This window comes from Lytechinus variegatus, chromosome 5 (assembly GCF_018143015.1).
Source record: "Lytechinus variegatus isolate NC3 chromosome 5, Lvar_3.0, whole genome shotgun sequence".
Taxonomy (NCBI): Eukaryota; Metazoa; Echinodermata; class Echinoidea; order Temnopleuroida; family Toxopneustidae; genus Lytechinus; species Lytechinus variegatus.
The window spans coordinates 34,005,910-34,031,069 of record NC_054744.1 but is presented as its reverse complement, the minus strand read 5'-3'; the positions used below and the strand labels follow the sequence as shown (position 1 = coordinate 34,031,069).

The following is a 25,160-nucleotide window of genomic DNA, read 5'->3' as shown; positions in this document are numbered from 1 at the left end:
TTTTGAGAAGGAAACATGCTATAAAAAACAGTTTTTTATTTTACTGGATTAAATGTGTCTTTTTAAGCATTTGTAAAAAAAAATATATCAATCAAAAGTTCAAAAGTAAATACTATTAAGCAGTTGTATGTTCCACAGCAGCAAAATCAATGTAATCAATGATTAACTCTATTAAAGATCAATGAGTTCATGGTAAAGCTAGTATCTGCAGATGTCCAAGCATAAAGCCAAGGATTTTGCAATTTACAAAACTTTGTATTAAAAACTGAATGTAGTAAACAGGAAATAACATATTGTCATTTTTGTAGGATGGGGATCATACACAATAAAAACTTTGAAAAGATGGCCATCTGCATAAATATGGTAATTGTGAAGCAACTATTGATAATATAATTCACACAAAATACTGCTAAAATTTCCAATTCAAATATATTAAACTTTATTTTTTTTTCAGATTGTGATGACATTTCCAGCATTTTGCTTTATATTGAATTATACTCTATTAATTCAGACATTATTTTCAGCCTAGAATACCCCATTTTATGATGATTAAACTACATGGACTGTTTATACCAGGGTAAAAAAATACAATGGTCCTCAGGCTGATTTCCCCTAGGGTGATTTTGCCCCTGAAATGCTCAAAAGAGCCCAGGGGAGCGTTTCAACATTTTTGTCCAACGAGTTGTCAGATCTAACAACTTTCCTTGATTTTGATTGGCTATGAACCATCATTACTATGGTAGCTGTCAGATTAAACTGGACTTGTCAGACATTTGGTCCAACATGTCCTTTCATGGAACGCTCCCCTGAAAAAAAAAAGGATCCCTGAAAAAAATATTATTATACTGCAATGTTATTTATCCAGTGTAGCAGATTTCTATTTAGGCATTATGTTGTGAAAACTAGCCCCCAAAATAAAACTAAAATCATTTTCTAACCTTGTACTTCAAACTTGTAAAGTTCAAGTTCAAGTCCACCCCAGGAAAATGTTGATTTGAATCAATAGAGAAAAATGAAGCCAGCATAACGCTGAAAAATTCATCAAACTTGGATGTAAAATATTAAGGAAGTTTAAATATGACATTTCAAAGTTTCGCTTATTTTTCACAAACAGTTACATGCACAAAACAGTAGCATGCAAATGAGAGAGTCAATGATGTCTTTCACTCACTATTTCTTTTGTTTTTATCGTTTGAATTATAGATTTTTCAATTTTTTACACATTTTTTAGGACCAACTGAACTTAACAATGGCAATTCCACATGTTCAGGGAGGAAAAAACATGACAATGTTTGACATGACAATGAGGAGAAGATTAGAATATTTTATATAATAAAATAGAAAAGAGTGAGTGGATGACATCATCAGTTCATTCTCTCATTTGCATACCTGACGAGGATGTGCATATTATTGTTTTGTGAAATTAAGCGAACATTTAAAATGCTGTAATTTTCTTATTTTACATCCGATTTTTGATGAAATTTTCAGTGTTATGCTTGTTGGATTTTCTCATTTTATGAAAATCAAATTTTTTGTTGGGATGTACTTGTCCGTTAGGGGTTTAAAACTTCCATTTTTCTAATGATACATGTTCATTGCATCAATTGTCATATTTTCCATCATTTGTGATGCATTTAAGAGCAATTGGAAGCTGAACTCCTGCATTCATGGACAGATAAAACCATTTTCAATGTTGAATATTAAACCTTAAATCTTGAATTTCATCTTCTGATAACACAAAAGAGTCATCGGCAGGCTTAGGCCAGTCAGATGAAGAGAAATGGAGCGATACAAGAGCAGGCTGAAAAATCGCCAACATTAATAAGCATATCAGGTGGGCACATGTCTTATCATGGCTTGAAAGAGACCAATCTAATTGCTAATCAGCAATTACACATTTTATCTATTTTCACATTATTTTTCATTGTTTTATTAGATACATATAGGCCCTTATACCTTTGCTGGTTATTTGTTGGAACCTGTTTAAATCCATTTGATGACCTACTCCTGCTACAATTTATGCAGACTTAACAGTTTGCTTACAGTGTTAATGTAAACTTTGACAGGAGTTTACCGCACTCTTTTATGGTACAAGTCGTCATATTGGTAGTTCTATGCCAAGTCTTCAAACGTATCAATGATGACACCTGTTTTCAGTGTGCCATAGTGATAAGAAAGAATTCTGGCAAGAACATTTTACACAAGTTCCCAGACGTCTCAATCTCCAATTATTTTGTATGAAGATGGGAAATATCAGCACTACCCTACGAACATACATGTACACTATGTAGAAAGTTCAAAAGGCTAAACCTATCCACAATATTTCAATAAGTTCTGTACTTTTGACCTACATGTATCAGGAGATAGGAAAGATAATGAAGGTAGTCAGAGACAAGGCCTGTACATGTAAATGTAGGCTTCTGGAGAAAGACATCATTTCATTTTTTTTTAAATCTAAGAAAATTCTATCCTATTTGCTCCATGAAGGCAATTATCTTTTCTTCCACATTTCAGAGGAATCAAAGATATTTATACATGTACTTCTTGTTATTAAAATGATAAAAGGTGTAAAGTTCTGCAAATATGCATGGCTGAACTTAGGTCTAAAATAACAAAAGGTCCGGTTTCAGAAAGCCTGTTATCAGTTACACATATGCCTACTTAAGAAATATATTAATACTATCCATTTATCTATTAGCATTGGCGGCGGATGCCCCCCCCCCAAAAAAAAGGTTATCAACAAACAATTTAGAGGGGGATTATCCCCCATCCCCCCCCCTGCTTCTGCCGCCTATGTCTATTAGGCAGCTACAAGTAGACTCTAAATTTCAAGGATTAAAAATAAATCGAGCACAGCAATTAATGGCAGTCCAACATTAAATTTGGATTTAATCCTTGATGATTTGATTGTTATACACGTATCTGTTTGAGATCTACAGTGTACGATTGTAAAATATATAGGAAATTTTGGGATAGCCCCAGTCACTCTCGATCTATAACAAACGTTTTTAAAATTCAGACCATACTGGAATTGATTGGAATAAAGCAATTTTTGATGGGAAACATATAATATTACGGCATGCATTCATTCATTTTTTTCATTCGGTCACAAAAAGTTGTTTTCATTGAACAGGAATTATCCACTCATAAAAACATAATTAAAGAATTTAGCATTACGTGCTGCAGTAAAAAAAAACAACAAACAAACATATAAAGTCTACATCTTGTGGCCGTAATACAGAATAACTACATACGTGTTCAAGTCTGTTTGATCTAAATCTAATAAATACTTTGCTTTATTTTCTTAACATACAGTGTTCACTTAAAGGGGAAGTTCACCCTAAAGAAAACTTTGTTGCAAAAATAGCAGAAAAAATAGTAAAAAATATTGGTGAAGGTTTGAGGAAAATCCGTTAAAGAGTAAGAAAGTTATTAGAGCTCAAAGGTTTGGATTTGTGACGTCATAAACGAGCAGCTGCCCCATGTGTTATGTAATATAAAATGCATGAATTTCAAATTTTGCATGGTTCCTGATGGCTTGATTTTGTTTTCTATTCATGATTGGGTGTGAAATGATTTGTCTATTGATATACAAAAGGTACAGTGAAAACCATTTTCAATTTTCTTAGAAAATGATATTTCATTGATTTTTTTACCATTCGCTATGTAGGAATGCTGCTCGCATATGACGTCACAAATTAAATAATTGAAATTCTAATAACTTTTTAATTACTTGATGAATTTTTCTCAAACCTTCGGCAATATTTTTTATTATTTTTTCTGCTATTTTTACAATAAAGTTTTTGTCAGGGTGAACTTCCCCTTTAAGAATTTCTGGAGAAATATGAGAAAACTGAGAAGTGTGAAACTACCTAAAAAAATGTACAAACCAATGATCTCATTTTGAGTTTACAGGTACTTTAAATCAGGATGTGTGGAAAGAATAGTTAAAAAGTCAAGAAATATTATCAAGGATTGGCAAATTTCAATTCTACCCAAAATTGAATGTTAAGCATGTCCATGATGAGGTGATTTTTAATAAGAAAAACAAAACTTTCCAAATTAAAGGACAGGATGTACATGTATAGTTTGAGTTTACATGCAGTTCCTGGTTATACAATTTACAATTTTGCAAGTGGGGAACTTCCTTTGTATTTTGAAATCCGGAATCACATCAGAGAACTGATACTTTGCCATTCAGCAAAAGTAGAAATACATGCTTACATACAGTATTTTATCCCAGTCTTTATTTTCCTGTTATCGCATTGCAAATTGCTACATATCTTTTTAATAGATCGCAACGCAAGAATCTTTTGCAGGGCCGTAGCCGGGGGGTTCCCTGGGTTATGCGAAACCCAGCCACTCACCAACAGCAAAAAAATATATACATTTAATTACATGTAAATATATAGTTCTATATTTATATGGAGAAGAAAAATGAAGGAAAGTCGTTCATTTAAAGCTTGGTGGATGGAAAGCTCCAGCCCCTTCCCCACAAAAATAAAACATTGTAAATTGAGTTTCCTTCGTGTTTGGTCATCTGAAAAGGGTTCACTTTTCTCTAATTCAACCTCCCCCCACAAGAATTCCTGCCTATGGCCCTGTTTTGTAGTAGATTGTTATGTAATAGGACTGCACAGAAATTAATTGTAGTTGCAAGCTTTTATTTCATGACCAAATAAAATGTGCTATTAATCGTATTTTGTGAGCAAAATCATTCCCAGTATCCCATAGACACTTCACACTATAACATATATAATAATCTATACTAATAATAATTCTAAAGCATTTAATAGTCTGACAAGCAAGAGCGAAAGATACATCAAATATTTCTCCTTCAGTTTTAAAATTAGATGATAAAAAATACTTCAAAAGGAAACAAACATATTTTCCACATTTTAAACAATCTATAAAAAAAATCTTTAAAATTTCACCCTGAACAAATTTGCATTATTTATCCATACATTGTACATCAAACAAATTACGGTATTAAAAACAAATATTAAACTCGAGAGTTTTCAAGGACAGATCAAACATGCAAATATAATTGATGCACATGTATATCAGCTACAGAGATCAGTGCTATTTTTTTTTTACAATGGCACATACACAGGCAAGCTGGTTTTAGACAAGCCATACATACATTGGCACAGGCACAGGTGTTCATGAAAATTCCTTTTTGTATAGGCCTATATTCAATTTTGTGTCTAATACTGCTAGATTCTTTCTGCATATTGGATGACTCAGAATATTGTAGAATGTTCCAAAAAAAAGCTAGTAAACCTGCCAAGTTTTACATTCAATATCAAAATATAAAATTTTCTTTTTTTTTAATTTCCATTTTAAATGGAAAGATTTTTACCTAAAGATACTTACTAACATTACACATGAAACATGTTTTTTTTTCTCTCTCTTCTTTTTTTTTGAGAGGGGGGGGGGACTACATTAGGACTAATTTTTAGGAAGCATTTTTATAGGGAGCTACATGAAATGTGAGATAAATTTTACCAAATTCATTGAAATATTTTGCAGGAAATCATGTACTCTACTATATAATAGTTGTACATGTGAGAAGAAAATTTACTAATAGTCACAGTAGAAGAAGTGAGAATATAGTAGTACATGTAGTAGCAGCAGAAGCAGTGCTCAGCAGAAGTACTAAGTAGTAGTAGAAGTACAAATAGTAAAGTGGTACAATGTAGTGATGAAGATGTAGAAGAAGTTTATATATAGGCTACATGTATGCACAAGTTAATTTACCACAATGTTACACTACAGTGCGTATAAAAAAAACGGGACAGTTTTGAAAAGTCTTTAAAAAATTTGTTTCAAATTATTATATCTATATTTTGATGTTAATAGATGCTCTGATGTCTTATCTTTGAAAAGCAATTTTTAAAAATATACTTTGTTCATGCTTGAGCGAACATGGGACATTTTTGTCGGGGGTTCGAAAAGAGGCTTGCGCCAAAATGGCAGAAATGAGAAATTTGATGATTAGACTTCTGGCCAATCAGCAGACTTCTTCGTGATCTTTTCATTATCTTTGCTGTAGTTTTCAAATTATGCTGTCAAATTTCATTAACAAATTTATTTATTTACTTGAATTATTTTGTTTTTCATTCAAACTTCTATTACCTTTGAATTTTCCTTCATATGTAAGAAAAGAAGACTTTTTGTCAACCCAAGTAAGAATATTTGCATTATTAATTGGGAGAATTTGTAATTATTCAAATCCTTTTATTATGTGAAACAAATTATGTTATGGTACCATTAAAAGACATGAATCCTATTTTCAAGGGGTTATTGAATCCTTCACCAAGTTTAATTATGTGCTTGGCAGGACCATGGCCCTATTACAAATAGGTCCATGGTAGGACAAACAGGAAAGGATTCATGTCTTTCAATGGCAATGGTGTAGCCTATTGAGTCGATGTTGAAGGAGCAAGATATGGCAGATCTCAAATATCAAATTTTGTGCTTTTGACATACATGTAATATTCAGAAAATGATATCATATTTCACTTTCTATGTTTTCTGTTATTTTCCTTCCACTTTTTTTTTTTGGGGGGGGGGCATCCAGATCCCCCATCCATCAGCATGCCATTGTTCAAAGGCACACTAACCTCCTTTGTAGCACAAAATGAAAGGATCTGAAAGAAAAAAATACACGCTCTCCCATTCTTCGGTTAAAAAAAATGTTCTTGCCTAAAGAAGGAATATTCAAAGCTGAAAGAGAACATACTAAAAAGGAACAACAGAAATATTCAAGCAGATAAGTAGATTTGGAAACGAATTTTGACCGCATAATTAAAAAATTATGGCAAAGATAATGAAAAGGTTAAGAGGAAGTCTGCTGATTAGCAAGAAGTCCGACCATCATATTTATCATTTTATGCCATTTTGGCGCAAGCCTCCTTTTTAACCCCAGACAAAAACATTCCGTGTTCGCTCAGGCATGAACGAAACTAAATTATTTTAATGGCATTTGAAGGATAAGACCTGAGAGCACCTATTGACACCAAAATATAGAGATCATAATTTGAAACAAAAATTTTATAGACTTTTCAAATCTGTCCCGTGTTTTTTTATACGCACTGTAGTATAGTATTGTGGTAGATATTTCTGTGAGTGACACTAAGGGAAAAAAAGCTCAGATTAAAGTGAAGATGTAACAAAAAACACATTTTTTCACTAATTGTACAAAGCAAACGGAAGAAATACACTGAAACATACACAGAATGTCCATGCTAATCACAACATTAATGTTAACATCCAACCTGTTAATGCTCTTTTTGTCGTATCGAGGCACAGGATCAGAATCCTGGTCATTCAAATCATAACTAGCTCCGCCCCTCTAATCAACCAATCAAATGATCCATATGAAAGCAGATGCAAGTTTAAAGAGAGACAAGGTTAGTTGGAAACATACATGTAGGTGCATGAAGTAGAAATGAACATCTTCCTCATTCATGGTAAAAGAATACACTCAATCAATGCACACATTGATACAATGGTAATGCAAAGAAATTGTTCAATCATCTACATGTATGTCCAAATTACAAAAGAAATTCTTGTCAAAGATCCCTTCGATTGACACTACAGTGTATGTGACAGATAAATGCTACAATGTACATGTATGTAGGTGGCCATTTGAACTGTATTGTCATTGTTGTTCTTATTATTTTTTTTCTCATTTTTTTTATATTATTACTACTGCTGTAATTATCACCATTATTATCACCATCATCATCATCACTATCAATACTATTACTCCATCTTCATTATCATTGTCATTATCATTGTCATTAACATTACGATTATTTACTTATTACTAATACTGATATTGTTGTTTTATAATTGTGATTTGATTACATGCCTAGTACATGTACATGAGAGATTTGAGCAGTATCACAGTGACCATGACAATGGGGGGATTAGGCATGAATAATAAAATGATCTAAAAATTGGCATGTTCTGATGTTAACAAGATAACCATGAATCATATCCGTTCCATGATAAAATCCTGGAATTCACTAATCATCTCGATTGGCTGGTTGTAATAAATTTTCTATCTACAGTATGAAATGTATACACATGTACATACACATGTAAACTTTTAATATTTAGTACATGTACACATACATGTTTACAGTCACAGTGGTGCTCTATTAAAGAATTGTTGCACCCCCAGCTTGGCATACTCAAACATCAATTTATCTTACTTAAACAAATAATTATTCCAGAAAGAAACAATCAGGTGGTTTATTATTGCCTAGGGGTCCCTACAAGTGGAAAATAGATAAGATCTAAAAAAAAAGTAAGTGATGGATTATTTTGGGTTTAATAGAGCTTGAAACATAAAACTGAATGCTAAGGGGAATTTGAAGATGCATTTGGTTGCAATCTATGGCAGCACCAGGATACAATGACACGGGGGGGGGCAACCATCATGATGGTTGACATTTTTTCCCCTAAAAAATATCTATTGGAGCATTACACAACCCACATTCCTCTTTCCCCATCTTTTATTTTATTCATTTTATATCTTGTCACTTTTTTTTATTTACTTTGAGAAGGGTAGAACGTCATTCCCCTAGTTGTAATCAATCAAAGGAAAGTCAGGTCAGGAGCAAAATGTTTTAATCTTTGCACAATCCCCCCCCAAAAAAAAAAATAATAATAATAATAATAAATAAATTAATTAATAAATAAAAAACAAATAAATGAATAAAAAATAGATAAAGATAAAATAAAATATATCAAATTAAATCAATTTTTAAACATTCAAGGGTCGACTGTCAAATGCAATTTCATATGCTTATATATGGTAGAAGCTCTATTGTCACAGATCAAATCAAAATGAAATATGAGAATTAATTCAATGTGCAACACATTTTGCCTATTTGAAATAAAAGAGGGGTTTGAAAAAGAGAAAGAAAGACAGCTATTCCAAAGAATCCATACATTCTGGCTATTAATCAAGCAATCAAATTCTGATATGAAACACACAAAGTACTACATGAGGACTATACAAGTATTATTAATATCTCACATACTAATACCAACACAAATACACACATCAAACAAACAGGTTAAAAACAGGTTAGCGTGACAATGTTAATATGCATGCAATAACTTGTGTACAGTATGTACAATAAACAAAATGTACTGCAGACTATTTGGTGTTATGTAATTTTAGCAAAATATATAACATACGGTATTCAAGATTGGCATAACTACAAGTATAACAAGGACTAAAGGGAGAATGACAGCAAAATAACCTCTTGTGAAATTCATCTCAAGAGGCAAACATGCAAAATATGAATGTTCATGTGAAATATACACGTACAACATAAAAGTGAAAGACGAACATTTTTAGAGTTAAAAGAGAATGCATCAGTGGAGGAAGTCAAGAGAGAAAAGTGGAATTACCTTTTAGCTTTTCATATCAACTTTCCCCTTTTTTAATACAAGGTACCTTGTCAAAAGTCTCTGCTGCATATAGGCAGGAATTCCACAATAGAGGCATGATTCTTCTGAAGGTTTCCATGGCGAAGAAGAATAATGTAATAGGTTTCACGGTACACTATGTATCTTGCTTGGGCAACATATTGTGGGATCCTCATTCTCCTGAAGACGACAAGAACACACTTGTCGCAATGTGGAGATTGGGTGGTCCTTTTCAGGACCAACACTTGCCCAAGAAAGATACATGGTGTACCGTGAAACCTACTACACTAGAGGCACGATTCGTCTTTTCGTAGCGGCTTGCCTGCACTCCCGATTGTTTTAGCTGATGAAGTGTGAGACATGGAAATGAAAGGCCGCTTGCGGGATTCTCCGCACGAAGGACGTGGCTCTGACTTTTCAGAGGGCACCTTTAAATATGAGTTGATTATTATGGGAATAGTGAACTTTGTGTGAAATAAAAGAAAGATAGGCACCTGTTTTCATTGCTGAAGTTGTATCTGGGTTCAGGATCATCATCTTTACCATTGACATCATAGCTAGCATTCCTTCTCTGCACATACATACACAAAGCACATATAACATTTAGATGTAAATAGCAAAATAAAATACATTTGTAGGGAATGCAAGCATAAAGATGGGCAATTTCATTAGATATGTATGTCCGACCCCCTATATTTGGGACCTTCATGAAATTTCCTGTCTCTGATTTTTGGTTCTTATGACAGTCTGTAATGCTGTCAAATAACCATGACTTGGTCAGGTTATGACGTGAAGTAAAATTTGAGAAAAACTGGGGTCGGATGCACAAAAATGTTGACCACTTTATGGAATTGCCCAGATGGGACTTGATATAAAATGATAAACATGTAACGATCACAAAAAACATTTTGCATAATACTTTGTCACCATTTATTCATTGAACTTCTGTTTTGCAGCATTGTAATTCAACTAATTTGCGAACATACATTATACTTCATATGGAGTCTGTAGATCATACAAGTTGAAAGATCATTACGAAATACATGTAGAAGGTTCATCATTGAGGAGGAAAAAATCCCCCACATGCCTATATGAAGGATGTGTGTACATGAAATACAAGTAGCTTCATGGATTTGATTCAGCTTTTGGGGTGCAACCAATTCAAGATTCCAGAAAAGAATTGCTTGATTTATATTTACATGTACATGTACATTCAAACAATTTTAATCCCCACTTAACCAGTACTGTGAGTGGCAATTCCAACCAAGAGTCACATTGACATTTTGGTGGCAGGAAAGGAGGTAATTATCAAATGGAAAACGTTTCTTCGCAATTTCAAGCACAATTTTTAACTGATTTATTCAGCATATTCATGTGTTGCCTTTCATTTTAATATCATTTATTAGTAGAATATAAAACATGTTTTATTTTAATAACATTCAATCTGATCATTTCAGCTATTTTACTTTTAAATAAAAAAAAGGGAAAAAAGAATCACATTGCATAAATTATAAGACATATATTGAACTTCACAGTATCACAAAATCACACTTGTGGTACAAGGAAACATGCATTCTAATTCAAAAATAAAAAGTTTCGTGAAAGACAGTGAGACTAAAAAAAATTGCTAAAATTCACAAAGGACTGTATAATCTCGAGAGAAAACGCAAATAAGGTAAACTTCATTGAATAAAATCATGACAAGTTGACAGCAACAGATTCACAACAGAATACCAAACAAAACATCACCATTCCAAAATATCTATAAAGAAATATTAAAAGTTAGATATGAATTGAAATGTTGCGATACTTACATAATTTCTTACAAGGTCTGGATGATCTCTTTCAATACCATCATCCAGTATGGAGACCACAACGCCCTTTCCTGTATACCCTGCCTGCCATGCGGGTAATATATTCATATCTAGACCAGGCCCTCTCGACTGTTATTAAATAGAAGACATAAGTTGTAGTTGTCAATTGATTTTAACAATGCTCTCATTCCAAAAAGAATATGCGGCAATTAAAATCATATCATAATCTCACTTAATTACTTTTTTTTTAAATACTAGGCCTTATATTTAAAGAGAGAGATTATGAGAAATCTAAGACTTTATTTTTCAAATTTCAAGCCTTCGCAAGCTTTGATGCACTTTCATGCCCCTTCGCTAAATAAGGCAAAATCTTGCCAGTGCCCAGATCTGTACGTTGGGCCAGCCTAACCTCAGTAACTCAGGGGCCGCTTGAAGACTCTTGATTAGGTGCACATATAAAGTATACCACTGGTACATGTACATGTATACTACCAGTCAAAATATTTGGTTCAATTTCTGTATATATATCAGCATCATATCACATTTGTAAACATCAGATAAAGGTAGGAAAGTGCAGCAAAATGTAATTATAATTCAATTATAATGTCTTATTTTATAACTCAATTTTTTTTTAAATCAGATTCCATTATTAATATTAAAAGTGACAAGATGAAGTAATGAAAATAATGTACTGTACATATACATGCAGGTCAAGACAATGACTACCCCCCCCCCCCAGCAAAAAATATATATATTTAATGATTGTAATAATTGAAAAAATGAATAAAAATAAATCCATAAATAAATAAATTAATACACATAAATGAATTTAAAAAATTAGATGAAAATAATTAAAAAAACGAACCTTCAAAACAAAACAAAAATAAAAAAAAATAACGAAGATTTAAAAAAATGCAAACACTACCCAAAGAATTAAATGGAAATGGATTTAAACTTGCTTACCAAATACCAAATGGGCCATTGAGGGTCATTAAGATGAGGATTATAAGGCTTTGTTCCCAAATCTAATAAATCTCTCTTCTGTCTGCTCCTGGCTTTTTGTTGCTCAAACCATAGTACCTGAATGAAATAAAATGGAGAACATGGTACACATGCACTGTATACATGTACATGTAAGCAGATGCAGAACCTTTTTTGTTCTATTTTGTTGTTACGATTGGTAAACATGAATTCCCTTTTTTATTTAAAGGCAGAATAGTCATAATCTCCAGTTTACTGTAATCTATACCTGAGTCCTGAAAAGTTTGCAAAGAAAACATTTGAAATAATGCATTTTTTGCATGTGCAAGCTCTCACATGATCAGTCAATGATTTTAAGGTTTGTTTCATCATTTTAAAATATCTGTATGTGTTCCTCTAAAATACAAAAAAAAATAGTATTAAAAACAGGAACGTTAAACCTTTCATAGAATTGTCAAATGGTTGACCTTCAAGTTACATGCATATCTTCAGACTTAAAGGGAAATCAATTTTCCCCTTTGGCTTTTTTTTTTTGTTTTTTTTTTCAACTGAAATTAGGGTCTACTGACAAAATCATAACTTTAAATTGGACAAAACTTCTCATACATGTACATCATCAAATATATGTACATGTAGCTACTAGTACTGGTACCTAACAGGTGTACTTATTTTAGTGCTAACCTTTGGTTCCCCTGAGAGATGTTGATGCCTCACATGACTGTGAGATGCTGACCGTTTCACAGTGTGATGTTCATCTAAGAAATGGTGGTGGTCTTCAATAATCTAAAAAGCAATGATGAGAGAAGAAACTTAATAAAGCTTTATCAATCTTTTAAATGAACAAATAATTTGTCTTCAAAGCAATAAATAGGACACAACATACATGATGATACTGTACAAGCCAAATAGACAATGTGTGATTTCAAGTTCAGTGTTGACCTTTTGGTGTTGGTGTTGGGTAAATTTTTACACGATTATAACACCAAACATAAAATGATGATGGTCCCAAAAAGTCACTCACTCGTTGTTAAGATGTCAATAATGTGATCTGAATCAGTTTTACAAAATCTGAATAAGTTTTGGAGCTAGGGGAAGCAATCAAAATTTCAACACTAACACCAACACCAAGGCTAACACCGAACTTGAAATCACCCATTGTGAATTCATTCAAGATGAACGTGTACATGTACTTGTAACAAATTTTCTTTCATTATTTTCTTTTACAGATTCTATTATTTTACTGTTTCTTTCCCCTTAGCCATCTCCTACATGTATGTACCGTACGCTGCCCAATTGTCGCTCACCCTCACAAGCGCGATGCGCACGCTGCTTATTTTGATTATCATTTTAAATTCGTCTCAAATTCTTTATTGTTTTGTATACTCGCATAATTAAGCACCCAAGAGGAGACCATTACATGAAAAAACAAAGTATGGAAAAACAAAATTAATCCCTTCATAAATCATCGCGAAATACTGCGTTAAAGTGTAAAGTAACCCGATAACTGTTTGAACTTCGATCAATTGCACCGAAACTTCACCAGATTAAGGTTTTTTCAATCACTTTAAAAACTCCTAAAAACACGTGAAAATTGTTATATTTTTATATGATGAATGAAAATGTATGATTCGCAGGTGAGAGAGGTCCTAGATATGTCAACATGACAAATTCTAAGGAATGAATATTTGCTGTGTGAATGAATTAGCAAGGGCATACCTTAAAATAGAAGCCTGCCCTAACTCCGCTCACCCTGATTGTATAAGATAATCATGATTAGAGTATAGGGCCTATAAACGGAATCGTCATATTTTTCAAGTAGACATTTCTTTAGAATCTGATATTTTTGTGTCATTTCCTGTATTTTGAGGGTGCTGAACCAATGCGCTTGTTGCCAGTTTTATACATGCCTTCTTCCGCCGTTGCCATGGCAACGGATTAATATGTTTAACAAAATAACATATTGAGCCTATATGGTATATTCCCCTGTCAATATTTAAATGGTCCAATCATCATTCTTAGCCTTCCAGAATAAATTTCTAGATATAGGCTACGCCTATCAAGCCATCAAAGTATTAGTTGCAAAAGATCCATTGCCATGGTAACGGCTTATCTTTCTCGCAGAAGAATACAATTTGTCTGTAGAGACAGGGCGCCGCTTTTTCCGACGAGTCGACGCGAGCGCGGCGTCGTAAACATTGAAATCTTAAAACAGGATAAGGTTTTCAAATTCATAAGTTTGTAGTAGGCCTATTGATTTCTATAGCTATCATGAAACTTACTAGAAATAAGGGAGTCAGTGAAAATCCTATAGTGAGTTCCGGTCATGCCACGGTCAACGGTAATTTAAGGTCAATGAACTTTGGCCCTGTACATTGGGGGCATTTATTGAATTGTCATCATAAATCACATTGTGGGAAAAGATGAATGGTGGAAAATGCAAAAATCTGCATTCGACCAACTCATTTAAATTAAATTTCGAACACAACAGAGTGTTCAGCATGGATAAGTTCATTTGAATGCATGGTAATGGTAAGTTGCCATGGAAACACCTGATTACTCTACTAATTCAACTCGTGAATCTAATATGAGATGAAAATTAACTGTAAACAATGTAGGAATGTCTGACTTTATTTCAGGTCATAATTCAGTATAGGCCTAGCTAGGGCAGATTATAACTGCATATACGTGAATAATAAAGTAAGTCTTTAAAAAAGAGATCGAGTTTCATATAAATTCAGTCATGAACAAAATTCACATGAGAGTATTATATTCAGAGAAAAAACGAGACATTTAAAGCACTGATGTTTTAACTTTCAAACCGAGAATGACTTGGAAACAAGACATGAATAATGAAACAAAAGGGCAATGCGGGCGCGAAGCGCGAGTTGAATAGATATTTTGTTCTAAATGAAATGTATTTGTCGGTCCCCCAACTCTCATTTTCCTGTCTTCTTCCTTTTATTTTCCTTCCTATTATTTTTTCTTTTCACTTTATTATTTTCCTTTTCCGGCCTCGATTGATATCCCTTCCGTTGTTGTCTTCCTTGCGACGCAGCCATTTTGTCTTCTTTATACTCTTACACTTTCCTCTCTCACTTCTCCTTCAATTTTTTCTCCCCCTCTCTCTTCCGCTTTTCCTTTAGCTGAGGGTGACGGCAAAGGCCCCTCGGTCGTCAACGATTTATCATGGAGCAGGCAGATAAGCTGACGTTTACAGAAATGTTGAAGGATAATCAAAAGAATTTGTCAATTATTTCAACACTGTTCACCAGAGGTATCTCGAGATTTAATTGTAATCATTGCCCGGGCCCAAAGTGTTTTGGAAAAGGTTTTACCAAAATTATCTTGCTCTATAACGAATCGTAGGGTCATCAATTGATAAAAAAATGAGACTTAGATGTATATCAATTTCAACTCTTATTAAAGACTGCATACCGACGTACAGACAACTTAGAGACATTGATATAGGGATAGTTTTGTTTTGTTCGGGATGAAGCCCCTCCCTGGTTCCGCGGCCCCTGCAAGTCTATAAAGGCTATATTATCGATCGTTATGCTGTTTTTATGTCGCCTATTCATATTTTGATGATTATGATTACTTACTCTGAGTATGAAATTTAGGGATAATTCAATTGGAATTAAACAAGGATTTGATACACGTCACATCCAATAGATGTGCAATTAGGCCTTTGTGATAGCTTATGAGCCTAATGATACGTATATTTCATGTTATAGGCCCATTATCTGTAGGCCTATTTGATTCATATAAATAAAATAAGGAATTTAAATGAATATAAGAAAAAGTTTCCCGCTAATAGGCCTATAGAAGCCAACTCGGTCAGTAGTTTCCTGATTGATTTGAATAGATGAAACTTTGTCATGTTTCTGGAGATTTCCTTTTTAAAATTTAAATTGACCAATATATTTTGAACAAATCGAATTTTCTTGAGTGTCTTTTTCTCTCCGATTATCTACATTGACGGGAGTTCGAATGTGAACTTAAACAAGCGAGTAAATATTTATTGTTGTTTTTCAAGATGAGCTTTTTTTAATGAAAGTCAGTATTAGGGAATCCCCCCCCAAAAAAAATATATATATATATATTTATTTATTATCGGACTTCAGTGTTCAAGGTTCAAGGTTTATTCACATCAACATTTCACATTTTAAAAAAATCAACAATTCAATACAAACAATAATATTATACAATAAAAGTTTTCATAGATAAGCAAAATATCGTAAAAATATATAATACAACAATATAAAAAAGTACTAAATGTATTCTTGTAATTGGTTCTAAAATAAAGAAAGAAAATGTGAGTTGTGGATATGAGGGAGCTAAACGTAAAAGCAAAGCAAGTTGGTTGAAGCCGGCTCCAAATTAAGAATATGCAGTGAGAGTCCCATAAAATATCAATACCACAAGAAAAAGTAGGGAAATAATTATAAAAAAGAGTAAACGAAAAGTAAACAAAAAAGGGGGATACACGAATACTTGTAAATAATGAGTCAAGACAGTGTAAAAGCAACAAATTGGAATTAGAACCTGAAGGAGAATGCAAATAATTAATTCTAATAGTAAAAAAATAATGGAAATCAATGGTAAACAGCATCAGGGGGCAATGAGCGGAAGGGACGAAATGCGGAGGGGACTCAAGTTGATTTCTTTGAATGGTGAATGTGCTAAAAGAGCTTTATACATGTTATATCGTTTTATTTATAAGTTGTAAATTATCAATATTAAGTTAACTTGACTATATTCTATTATATATATATTGTTCTTTAAAGCATTTTGTTCATGCTGAGTCTTTTTACCCGCTTCCGATTTTATGTAAGAACTGGACAGGGTCAAATGGTCTTTATTTACTACAGTAATTTATTTGATCCTATCAGTCCAGTGGGTGCTCAATCTATACTCTGATATGTTGTAGCCTACAATTATGTTCCACTGAATTTCATATACTTTTCATTTCCGAAATAAATAGATAGATAATAATTATACACTCATAAAATTCATGAATAGATTAGAATCATATTCATATAATTAGACAATTTGTAATCAGTGAAAAAATTGTCGGGAAAGGTTTTTTATAAATATATTTCATAAAAAAATACGGAATATAGTTTGAAGGATAAAAAAAAATGATATGGGCGTAGATCAGTAACAAAAAGCAACAACCCTAAAAATAATTGCACTTGGTAAAGGAACATTTTATATAGTGTATTGTACTATAAAACTTGTCAACAATATATTCAATCACAACAAAATTACACACTTTTTCACTCAGAAGTGCAAGTAAAAAAGGTAGAAAAAAGAATAAGTCAGGCCTTATATACATGTATGAATGCGCGCGCTAAGTGAGCGGGGTTAGGGCAGTGGTGAGCGGCAATGGGGCAGGCGCAAGGGGTGACAAGAACGGCGCATTACACATCGGTGCTTGGAAGACATATAATTATTATCATATGAAACAATTTTCCAGTATTTTTTCTTTCAGATGACATATATAAGTAAGGGCATCGTAGCTAATTGAATGAAACGAAAAGGAAAATACGTAAACTGAGCGACGATTGGGCAGCGTACGGTACTCATTTCCAGAGAACCTCTCATTCTCCTCTTCCTCCCCAATCCTCTTTCTATTCCATTCATCCTTCTTTATTTTTATATTCTTCTACATATTCACTTATTGTGATCTTCTTCTTTCCCCACATTTTCTTCTTATTCAACTTTTTATTAATTATTGTCAACGCTAAAGTAAAATAAACCCACATCGTCATCGATCTATATATTTTAATTAGCAGAATCTCAACATTGTCCTACATGCTAGGGCCTAGGCATAAGCCTATAGATCTCGTTGATTTTTTAAAGCTTCTTTCCAATAGGTCAGCTCATGAATTTTTAACATCTTAACTTAAATGAAATGTACAAACTACAATAAACCTCTTCAAAAAAAGTTGTTGTGAATTGTGGACTTACTTCTCCTACATATACAAAATTATGAGCCTTTGCTACTCTTTCTGCTTCTGCACGTCCACCTTTGATATGAACTGCATAAGTATTGGTGTAAAAACCTCCATTATCGTGATTGTCTGATGACGAAGAAGAGCAAGACAGACAACAAAGTTCACACAGAATAATACAAAATAAAACAGAAAAGGTGGTTCCAAACTCCATCACGGTGTAGATGAAACGTATTTGATGTTCCTGATGATAAATCGGAGTTTGAAATAAATTTAAGTCAATATCAATTCATTTACAACTGCAGAGCTTAGCCAACTGGGACTTGACTTGAAATTTAGCTAGCGGGATCCCAATTCAGCTTCAGCGCCTGTCGCTCGGTCTACGGTCTCAAGCACTGACTCGACCGGGGCACAACTGGGGCACTCGCCTGGTCGTCTCCGCTACGTGGAAAAATGCTCGGGCACTGGCACAGGGCTAATACCGGTACTTGTCCCGGAGTTTTACTGTTCTTTAATCATGCCCGATAGTACTTTTGTATCACAAAAGAGAGGGATAAACACCAGTGCTGTCTGAATCATGAAAATTCACACCAAATTAGCAAAGAAATTAACAAAATTGACGACTTCAACGCGGCGATCACTGTCGGACAGATGCGGATTCATTTACTTCCGGCCGGCCGTGATGATAGAACTCCGTGTTTATCATGACGTCATAACATCAGCTTATAATCCCCCGATCTCAATAAGTATTCTTATTGTAAAGTGGTGCAAAACATTATTTATCTTTACATGTACACAAATAAATAAACGGCGATTACATTGATATCGTAAACTTGAATATAGCTGCAAGCATAAGGGTAAAAATGGGCAGTGGCGTGCAGATGGGGGGGGGGGGCCTTGGGGGCGCTTGCCCCCCCCTCCCCATTAAAAATCACAAGAGAAAATTATGATAGGAAAAATATCAAAGAAAGAACTAATATAATAACATTTTCTCAAAACTATCTAAAATCTATCACAAATTAGATATCAATAAATGTCAACATTTCTGCTCGCTCGCTCGCAACTTTTTTAAAAACAAATCTTGCCAAATACGCCATATCTTGTCCCTCAAAAAATGTTTTGGCTCAATACGCCACAGGTCGGGGGAAGGCCTATACCATTGGCTTACAAATTTAATTTTGTAGAGCCTAAATCTCTCAGCAATTTTTTTAAAAATGTGATTTATGAATATAGAGAAGGAGTGGAAGGCAAAGATTGGCTGGGGACTCGATCCGCCCCTTCCCCGCACCATGACTTATGACATTATTTATGCGAGGGAGCAGATCCATGGAATCGAGATGTATTATATGCATGAACAAGAAAAATCCCCAAATTTGAAAACAAAAAAAATAATTATGAAGGATGTTCTGACCGGGGCCCTCCCTCTTACACCCCGGTTGCCATTACTGAGCAGTATCGAATTACTTCTTGATCATGAATTGGGAAGTTTATCCGCTGGTTAATAAATTCACATTCAATTTTTTTTCTTTTATATGTACTTAAGGTCTATTCTAACTTTTGTATTCCTTAGAAAATTAGAAGTGTGTTTTCCTTCAAAATGCATTTTCAAGTCAAAGAGAAGTTGGAGAACTAGCTAGGATTTTTCAAGGACATGGTCCGAACGTCCAAATAATAACTAAGGCTATTAGGAATGTTTCAGAACGTTCAGAAAAAAGAAAAAAAATGTGGGATGAAAAACCGGATGATTCAGAGATGAAACGTCTCATGAATTTACTTGGACAGGGATGGCGCTATAATGTACATGGAGGCGAGGGGGCATTTAAAGGGATATGATCCGGGCTGAAAATATTTATATCTTAATACATAGATTCACTGAGCAAAATGCAGAAAATTTAATCAAAATCGGATAACAAATGATAAAGTTATTGAAGTTTAAATTTCAGCAATATTTTGTGAAAACAGTCGTCATGAATATTCATTAGGCGGGCTGATGATGTCACATCTCCACTTTCCGTTTTCTTAGTGTTATTACATAAAATCATATTTTTTCATTATTTGCTTCATACTTGTGTGAATAATATGTCTCCCTTATAATGAAATAAGTTGCAGCAATAAATATCTAATGCACTAAATAATATGTCAATCCAATTTTCTTGTTCTTGGAGGAAAAAAAATGAATAAACCTATAAGTGGAGATGTGACATCATCATCAGCCCACCTAATGAATATTTGTAACGACTGTTTTCACAATATATTGCTGAAATTTAAAATTCAATAACTTTGTTATTTTTTTTCGATTTTGATGAAATTTTCTGCATTTTGCTCAGTGAATCTATGTATTAAGATATAAATATTTTCAGCCCGGATCATATCCCTTTAAATGCCCCCACATTATAGCGCCATCCCTGTCCAAGTAAATTCATCAGACGTTTCATCTCTGAATTATCCGGTTTTTCATCCCACATTTTTTTTCTTTTTTCTGAACGTTCTGAAACATTCCTAACAGCCTTCGTTATTATTTGGACGTTCGGACCATGTCCTTGAAAATCCTAGCTAGTTCTCCAACTTCTCTTTGACTTGAAAATGCATTTTGAAGGAAAACACACTTCTAATTTATTTAACTATAAATACTTTCAGCCCGGACCATCTCTTTAAGCAATTCCTAGGGTATAATCCCGCACCATAAATGAAAATTATAAAAATAATGAATAAATAGAAAATAAAGGAGAAATGCAATTTGGGTTCCTATTTGCTCCCCTTTCTCGGACCGGGTTAACGCCACTGATTCCAAATTGAACACACTTTGAAAGAAAAAAAAGGTGTGTTCAAGTTAAAAGCAGTGGCGTAATTAAACCGGCGAGCAGTGCCGCCGGGGGGGGGGTGGGGGGGGTGACAGTAAGGATAGAATCGAATAGAAAATTAAAACAAGAAGGAAATATCAACATGGAAAACATGTAAAAGCAACAAAAATACCGGAGAGAATATGGATAAGTTAGCATATATAGACGGAGAGAAAAAAAAACTTTTGTATACATAGTCGAAGGTTCGGGAGAATGGTATAAAGAGAAAATCAAGCGGGGTCCAATTTTAACTGTCAGTCATTCTTTAAGTCATTCATATGGAATTTTGTTGTTGTTGTTTTTTCAAATGAAATTTAAACCCAGATAAACTGTTCAAGCGATATCTTGTAACGTTTCAGACGTAACAAGCATTTATATTAATAGAAATGTTTCCATGATGAGTGTGACCCCGGCCTCCCCCATAAAACGGTGGAAATATTGAGCAGGTTTTTTTTCTATTCAATGACATCGGTGATTAAGAGCAAGCTAAATAATGCTAACTTTCAATATTGAAAAAAAAATCACCCTTCAATGCTATATTCCCTTGCAGACAGTGATGTATGTTTGTATTTTTCATCACTGTTTACAGTCGGTTGACTAAAAGAACAATTTCCCTCTCATATTGTCGCTCAGAAAAGACTATGTAGATTTATTTTTGATATATTATTGTTGGTTTTATTATTGATTTTTTTTGTTGCTCATCAAGAAAGGAGGGATGGTTACGATCTTTAGTCTTCCATCTTCGTTTTGATCACGTCATTCATAAAACGAAAAAAATATCTGTCATTGCCCCCCCCCCCCTTCACTCGGCAAGTCGCAAGCGCTTTTTCATTTCCCAAGGTTGGCAAGTATGTTATGATCATTTTCTATATTCCCAAATACAAAAATTCTCCCCATAACATAGTTTAACTTTAGTCAATTCCCTTACATTTTAGTAATTCTATATCTAAAGATGTCGTTATTTTCTACTTCAAATTACTGAATTGCAATAATAGTAAGGATTAAAGACCTCTCTGTTTAATATTCTTCTCTTCCTTTCCGGTTCTTTTTCTTTTCAACTTTTCCTCCACTACTTGAAAGACAGGGGCGTTGGCCCCCGCCCCCCCTGCGAGTCCTGTCATCTCAACTTGCCTCTGACGGCACCCTCCAAAAATACAGATAATACAGATCATCTTTCTCAAAATTGAGGCAATAAACTCCCCAAAGGCTGATAGGAGTGTAAATTATCAACAGATCAATGAAGGAAACAGAAGAGAATCTACTCCAAACAAGACAACATGCAGCCTTTTAAAGTTAATTTTGCATGATCCCTTTTAATCGAGACGATATTGATGATGATCCATACAGGGGCGGCGGAGCAAAGTTGAAAGTGGGGGGGGGGGGGCACAGCAGGGAAAGAATTAGGGCACCTTTTCTTTCGTAAGGGGCACTAACTTAAACAAGGCCATATGCAGAAATTTTTCACGGGGGGGGGGGGACAGCAGGCATTAACTTTTTGGAAAAAAGATCGAAGCGAAGGAGCAAAGCGACCAAGCCTGTCATTGAGACACTTCTGTAATTTGTTAAGTGAACTTAATGGATTTTGTGCATACTCTTAGGGGGTGTTGCAAGAAAATATTTGCGATCAATTGCTGAAAAGGAAATGATTTTTTTTTACAATTTTTTTAATAGAAAAATATACTGAAATAGCTAAGGGGGAGGGGGTGCACCAATAAAATTTGTGAAAAAACATAGAATTCATGCCATGATTGTCAATGCTTTAATTAATGATTATTTTCCTCAAACATATATGAGGGTTGTGATGGGGGGGGGCAGCTCAAGACCATCTTTAGGTGATTTTTTTTTAAATAAATGGTATGTGTAAAATTAGGTGAAGGGAAGTAATAACAATGTTCCTCAAGGCCTTTTGGAATGCTATCTTTAGTTAAAGTGGCTACCCTTGGTGAACAATGGCATCTGTGTTTGTTATCAACATCATTTATTACTGTTGATACCATCATCATTGTCATCCTCATTATCATCACCATCATCATCATCATTTGTTTGGCGTCACCTGTGCCTGGGAGGCGAAAAGCGAACTGAATCACTATGACCCGCAGGTCTCTCCTCCCGATATAACTGATTGGGGGAATGCAGGTGGACCACTACACTGGGGTTTCCCCCTACTCTTTCATCATCATCATCATCATCACCATCAATGTCATTAAGAAGATTATCACCCTATTATCATCATTACAATTCCCAACCCTTAGAAATTGCTTTTGGTATAACCCAACCTACTCATATTGTGAAAACATCCAATACTTCTTGCAAAAGACAAGAGGCATTGTTCAGAAATAAAATTAATCCCTTAAATCATTTCAGTTTTGATCAGAAATGAGGTATGCCAATGGCTTCACATTTGACTTGTGCTGGTTCATGGGTCCAAGTTTCCACTGTTCAACAAATTGCAAATAAGCCATCAAACCTTGCTCACCATTACAATAATGAAGATAAGATATGATTTTCAGAATACTGGCCCTGACCTATTACAAATTGGGAAATAGATCTTTTGAATGTATAAATTGTTTAGGTCCATTACTCACCCAATGTTTTGTAAAATCATGTCATATATGCAGGGGGGGGGGCTGTGCAATAACATAAAACCCAAACCTCTCATGAAACCAACTCCTGGTTTTTCCAAAGTGATATACCCAACATTTTGTGATTAAACAAAGGGAGTTGTTTTCACGAAAGATTTGGTCAAGCAATTATATTATCGACCAATGGTTTGAAGTAACACAAGTTTGTAAATCATTCAGCAGGGTGCTACATAACTTTTTAGAAGCACTTTCATGGTCATGCAAGTAATTTTTTAAAATATTTGCAATATACTTGCCCAAAAATTTATTTGACTTGCCCGAAAAAATCCTTGAAACAAAAAAGTTTTACCTCTTCAAAAGAAAGTTTTGCAGTTTTATAAACCATTGACCTTTTTCTCTCTTTTGACATGAGCTGATCTATCTTGTTATTGCATTTCTTTTTCCAAAGTGATTTTATCTTGCATGCCATGACCAAAATTAGGGTCAAGATCATATCGACTCTAATTTTTGTCTACTGTAAGAATTTTTTTCTACTGTGTGAATTTTTCTTGTCCAATTCGGGACAGTAGTTTGGTCTTTACTTCAAAACACTTGCCCGACTCTAACTTTTACTTGCCCTGGGCAATCGGGCAAGTGCTTATGTAGCACCCTGCATTCAGACAGAGTTTTAGACACAATGGATCAGTCTGTAACAGTGTTAAACAGTAATAGATGCAAGCTTATAATCTATTTTCCATTCACAGAATTCAAACAACATACAAATTGTTTTTTATGAGACTTAATTGTGAAAAGTAACATGATTGGGGTTGGATTGAATCAACAAATACATGATGCATAAAAAATACTAATGGAAATTCAAATTATACAACTACATGTATTACTAAGATGGAAACAATGTAAAATAACAACAAGTGATAATCCAATCAGGAAAAATTACTCATACTACACAAAGTATTGAGTTTTTTCCATGCAGTTGTCTCTATTTGTAACTACTTGTAACAATAGCAATTTTAATAAGCATTTTTAATGTCAAGCTTCGAAGATATATTTCATGCTACAATGCATTTTATATTTAGAATGAATGCAAAGTGGTAAATTTACATTTCGTGTTTGACTACAATGAAATTCAATTTCTACAGCCCGTTATACATTTTTTTCTGCTTCTCTAAAACAAAATACAAATAGATTATTTTCATGACAAACTTCCTATTTTCAGAGCTCAGTAAAACTCACATATAAAAACAACTTCCTGGTACAGGATACGTTTTAAAATTCGTATTTTACACAAAATAATATCACATATCCAAATCAAATGATATAATTCTAGACCAAGGTATTGTGTCATAAAAGTTGTTATGATAACAAGTTTGCAATACCAGTTTCCTGAAATACTGAAATCACTCAATTCAATTGACTGATAAATATCTTGTTATATAGAATTAGTGCATCTGCTCTTACAGTCTTTCTGAAACAGGAGACATATTTTTTTTTAATTTAGGGTAGCCAGGCAAGGCAATAAATCACAATTCCTGT

The 25,160-nt window shown here is 33.8% G+C and overlaps 1 protein-coding gene across 2 annotated transcripts in view; it reads right to left on the bottom strand.

Moving 5' to 3' along the window:
* Positions 1-18,887, bottom strand: part of LOC121415979 (furin-like) — a 51,825-nt gene extending 32,938 nt beyond the window's left edge. The window contains exons 1-5 of one of the 2 annotated variants that reach the window (XM_041609391.1): positions 18,222-18,887; positions 12,930-13,031; positions 12,231-12,347; positions 11,268-11,396; positions 9,948-10,024 (exon numbers count right to left, since the gene is read on the bottom strand). In XM_041609391.1, the coding sequence (XP_041465325.1) occupies positions 9,948-10,024; positions 11,268-11,396; positions 12,231-12,347; positions 12,930-13,031; positions 18,222-18,419 (623 nt within the window). In that variant the 5' untranslated portion in view covers positions 18,420-18,887. Of the gene's footprint in view, positions 1-7,280; positions 7,358-9,947; positions 10,025-11,267; positions 11,397-12,230; positions 12,348-12,929; positions 13,032-18,221 lie in introns of both variants that reach the window. The other variant, XM_041609393.1, reaches the window with a different exon arrangement.
* Positions 18,888-25,160: the final 6,273 nt, after the last annotated feature.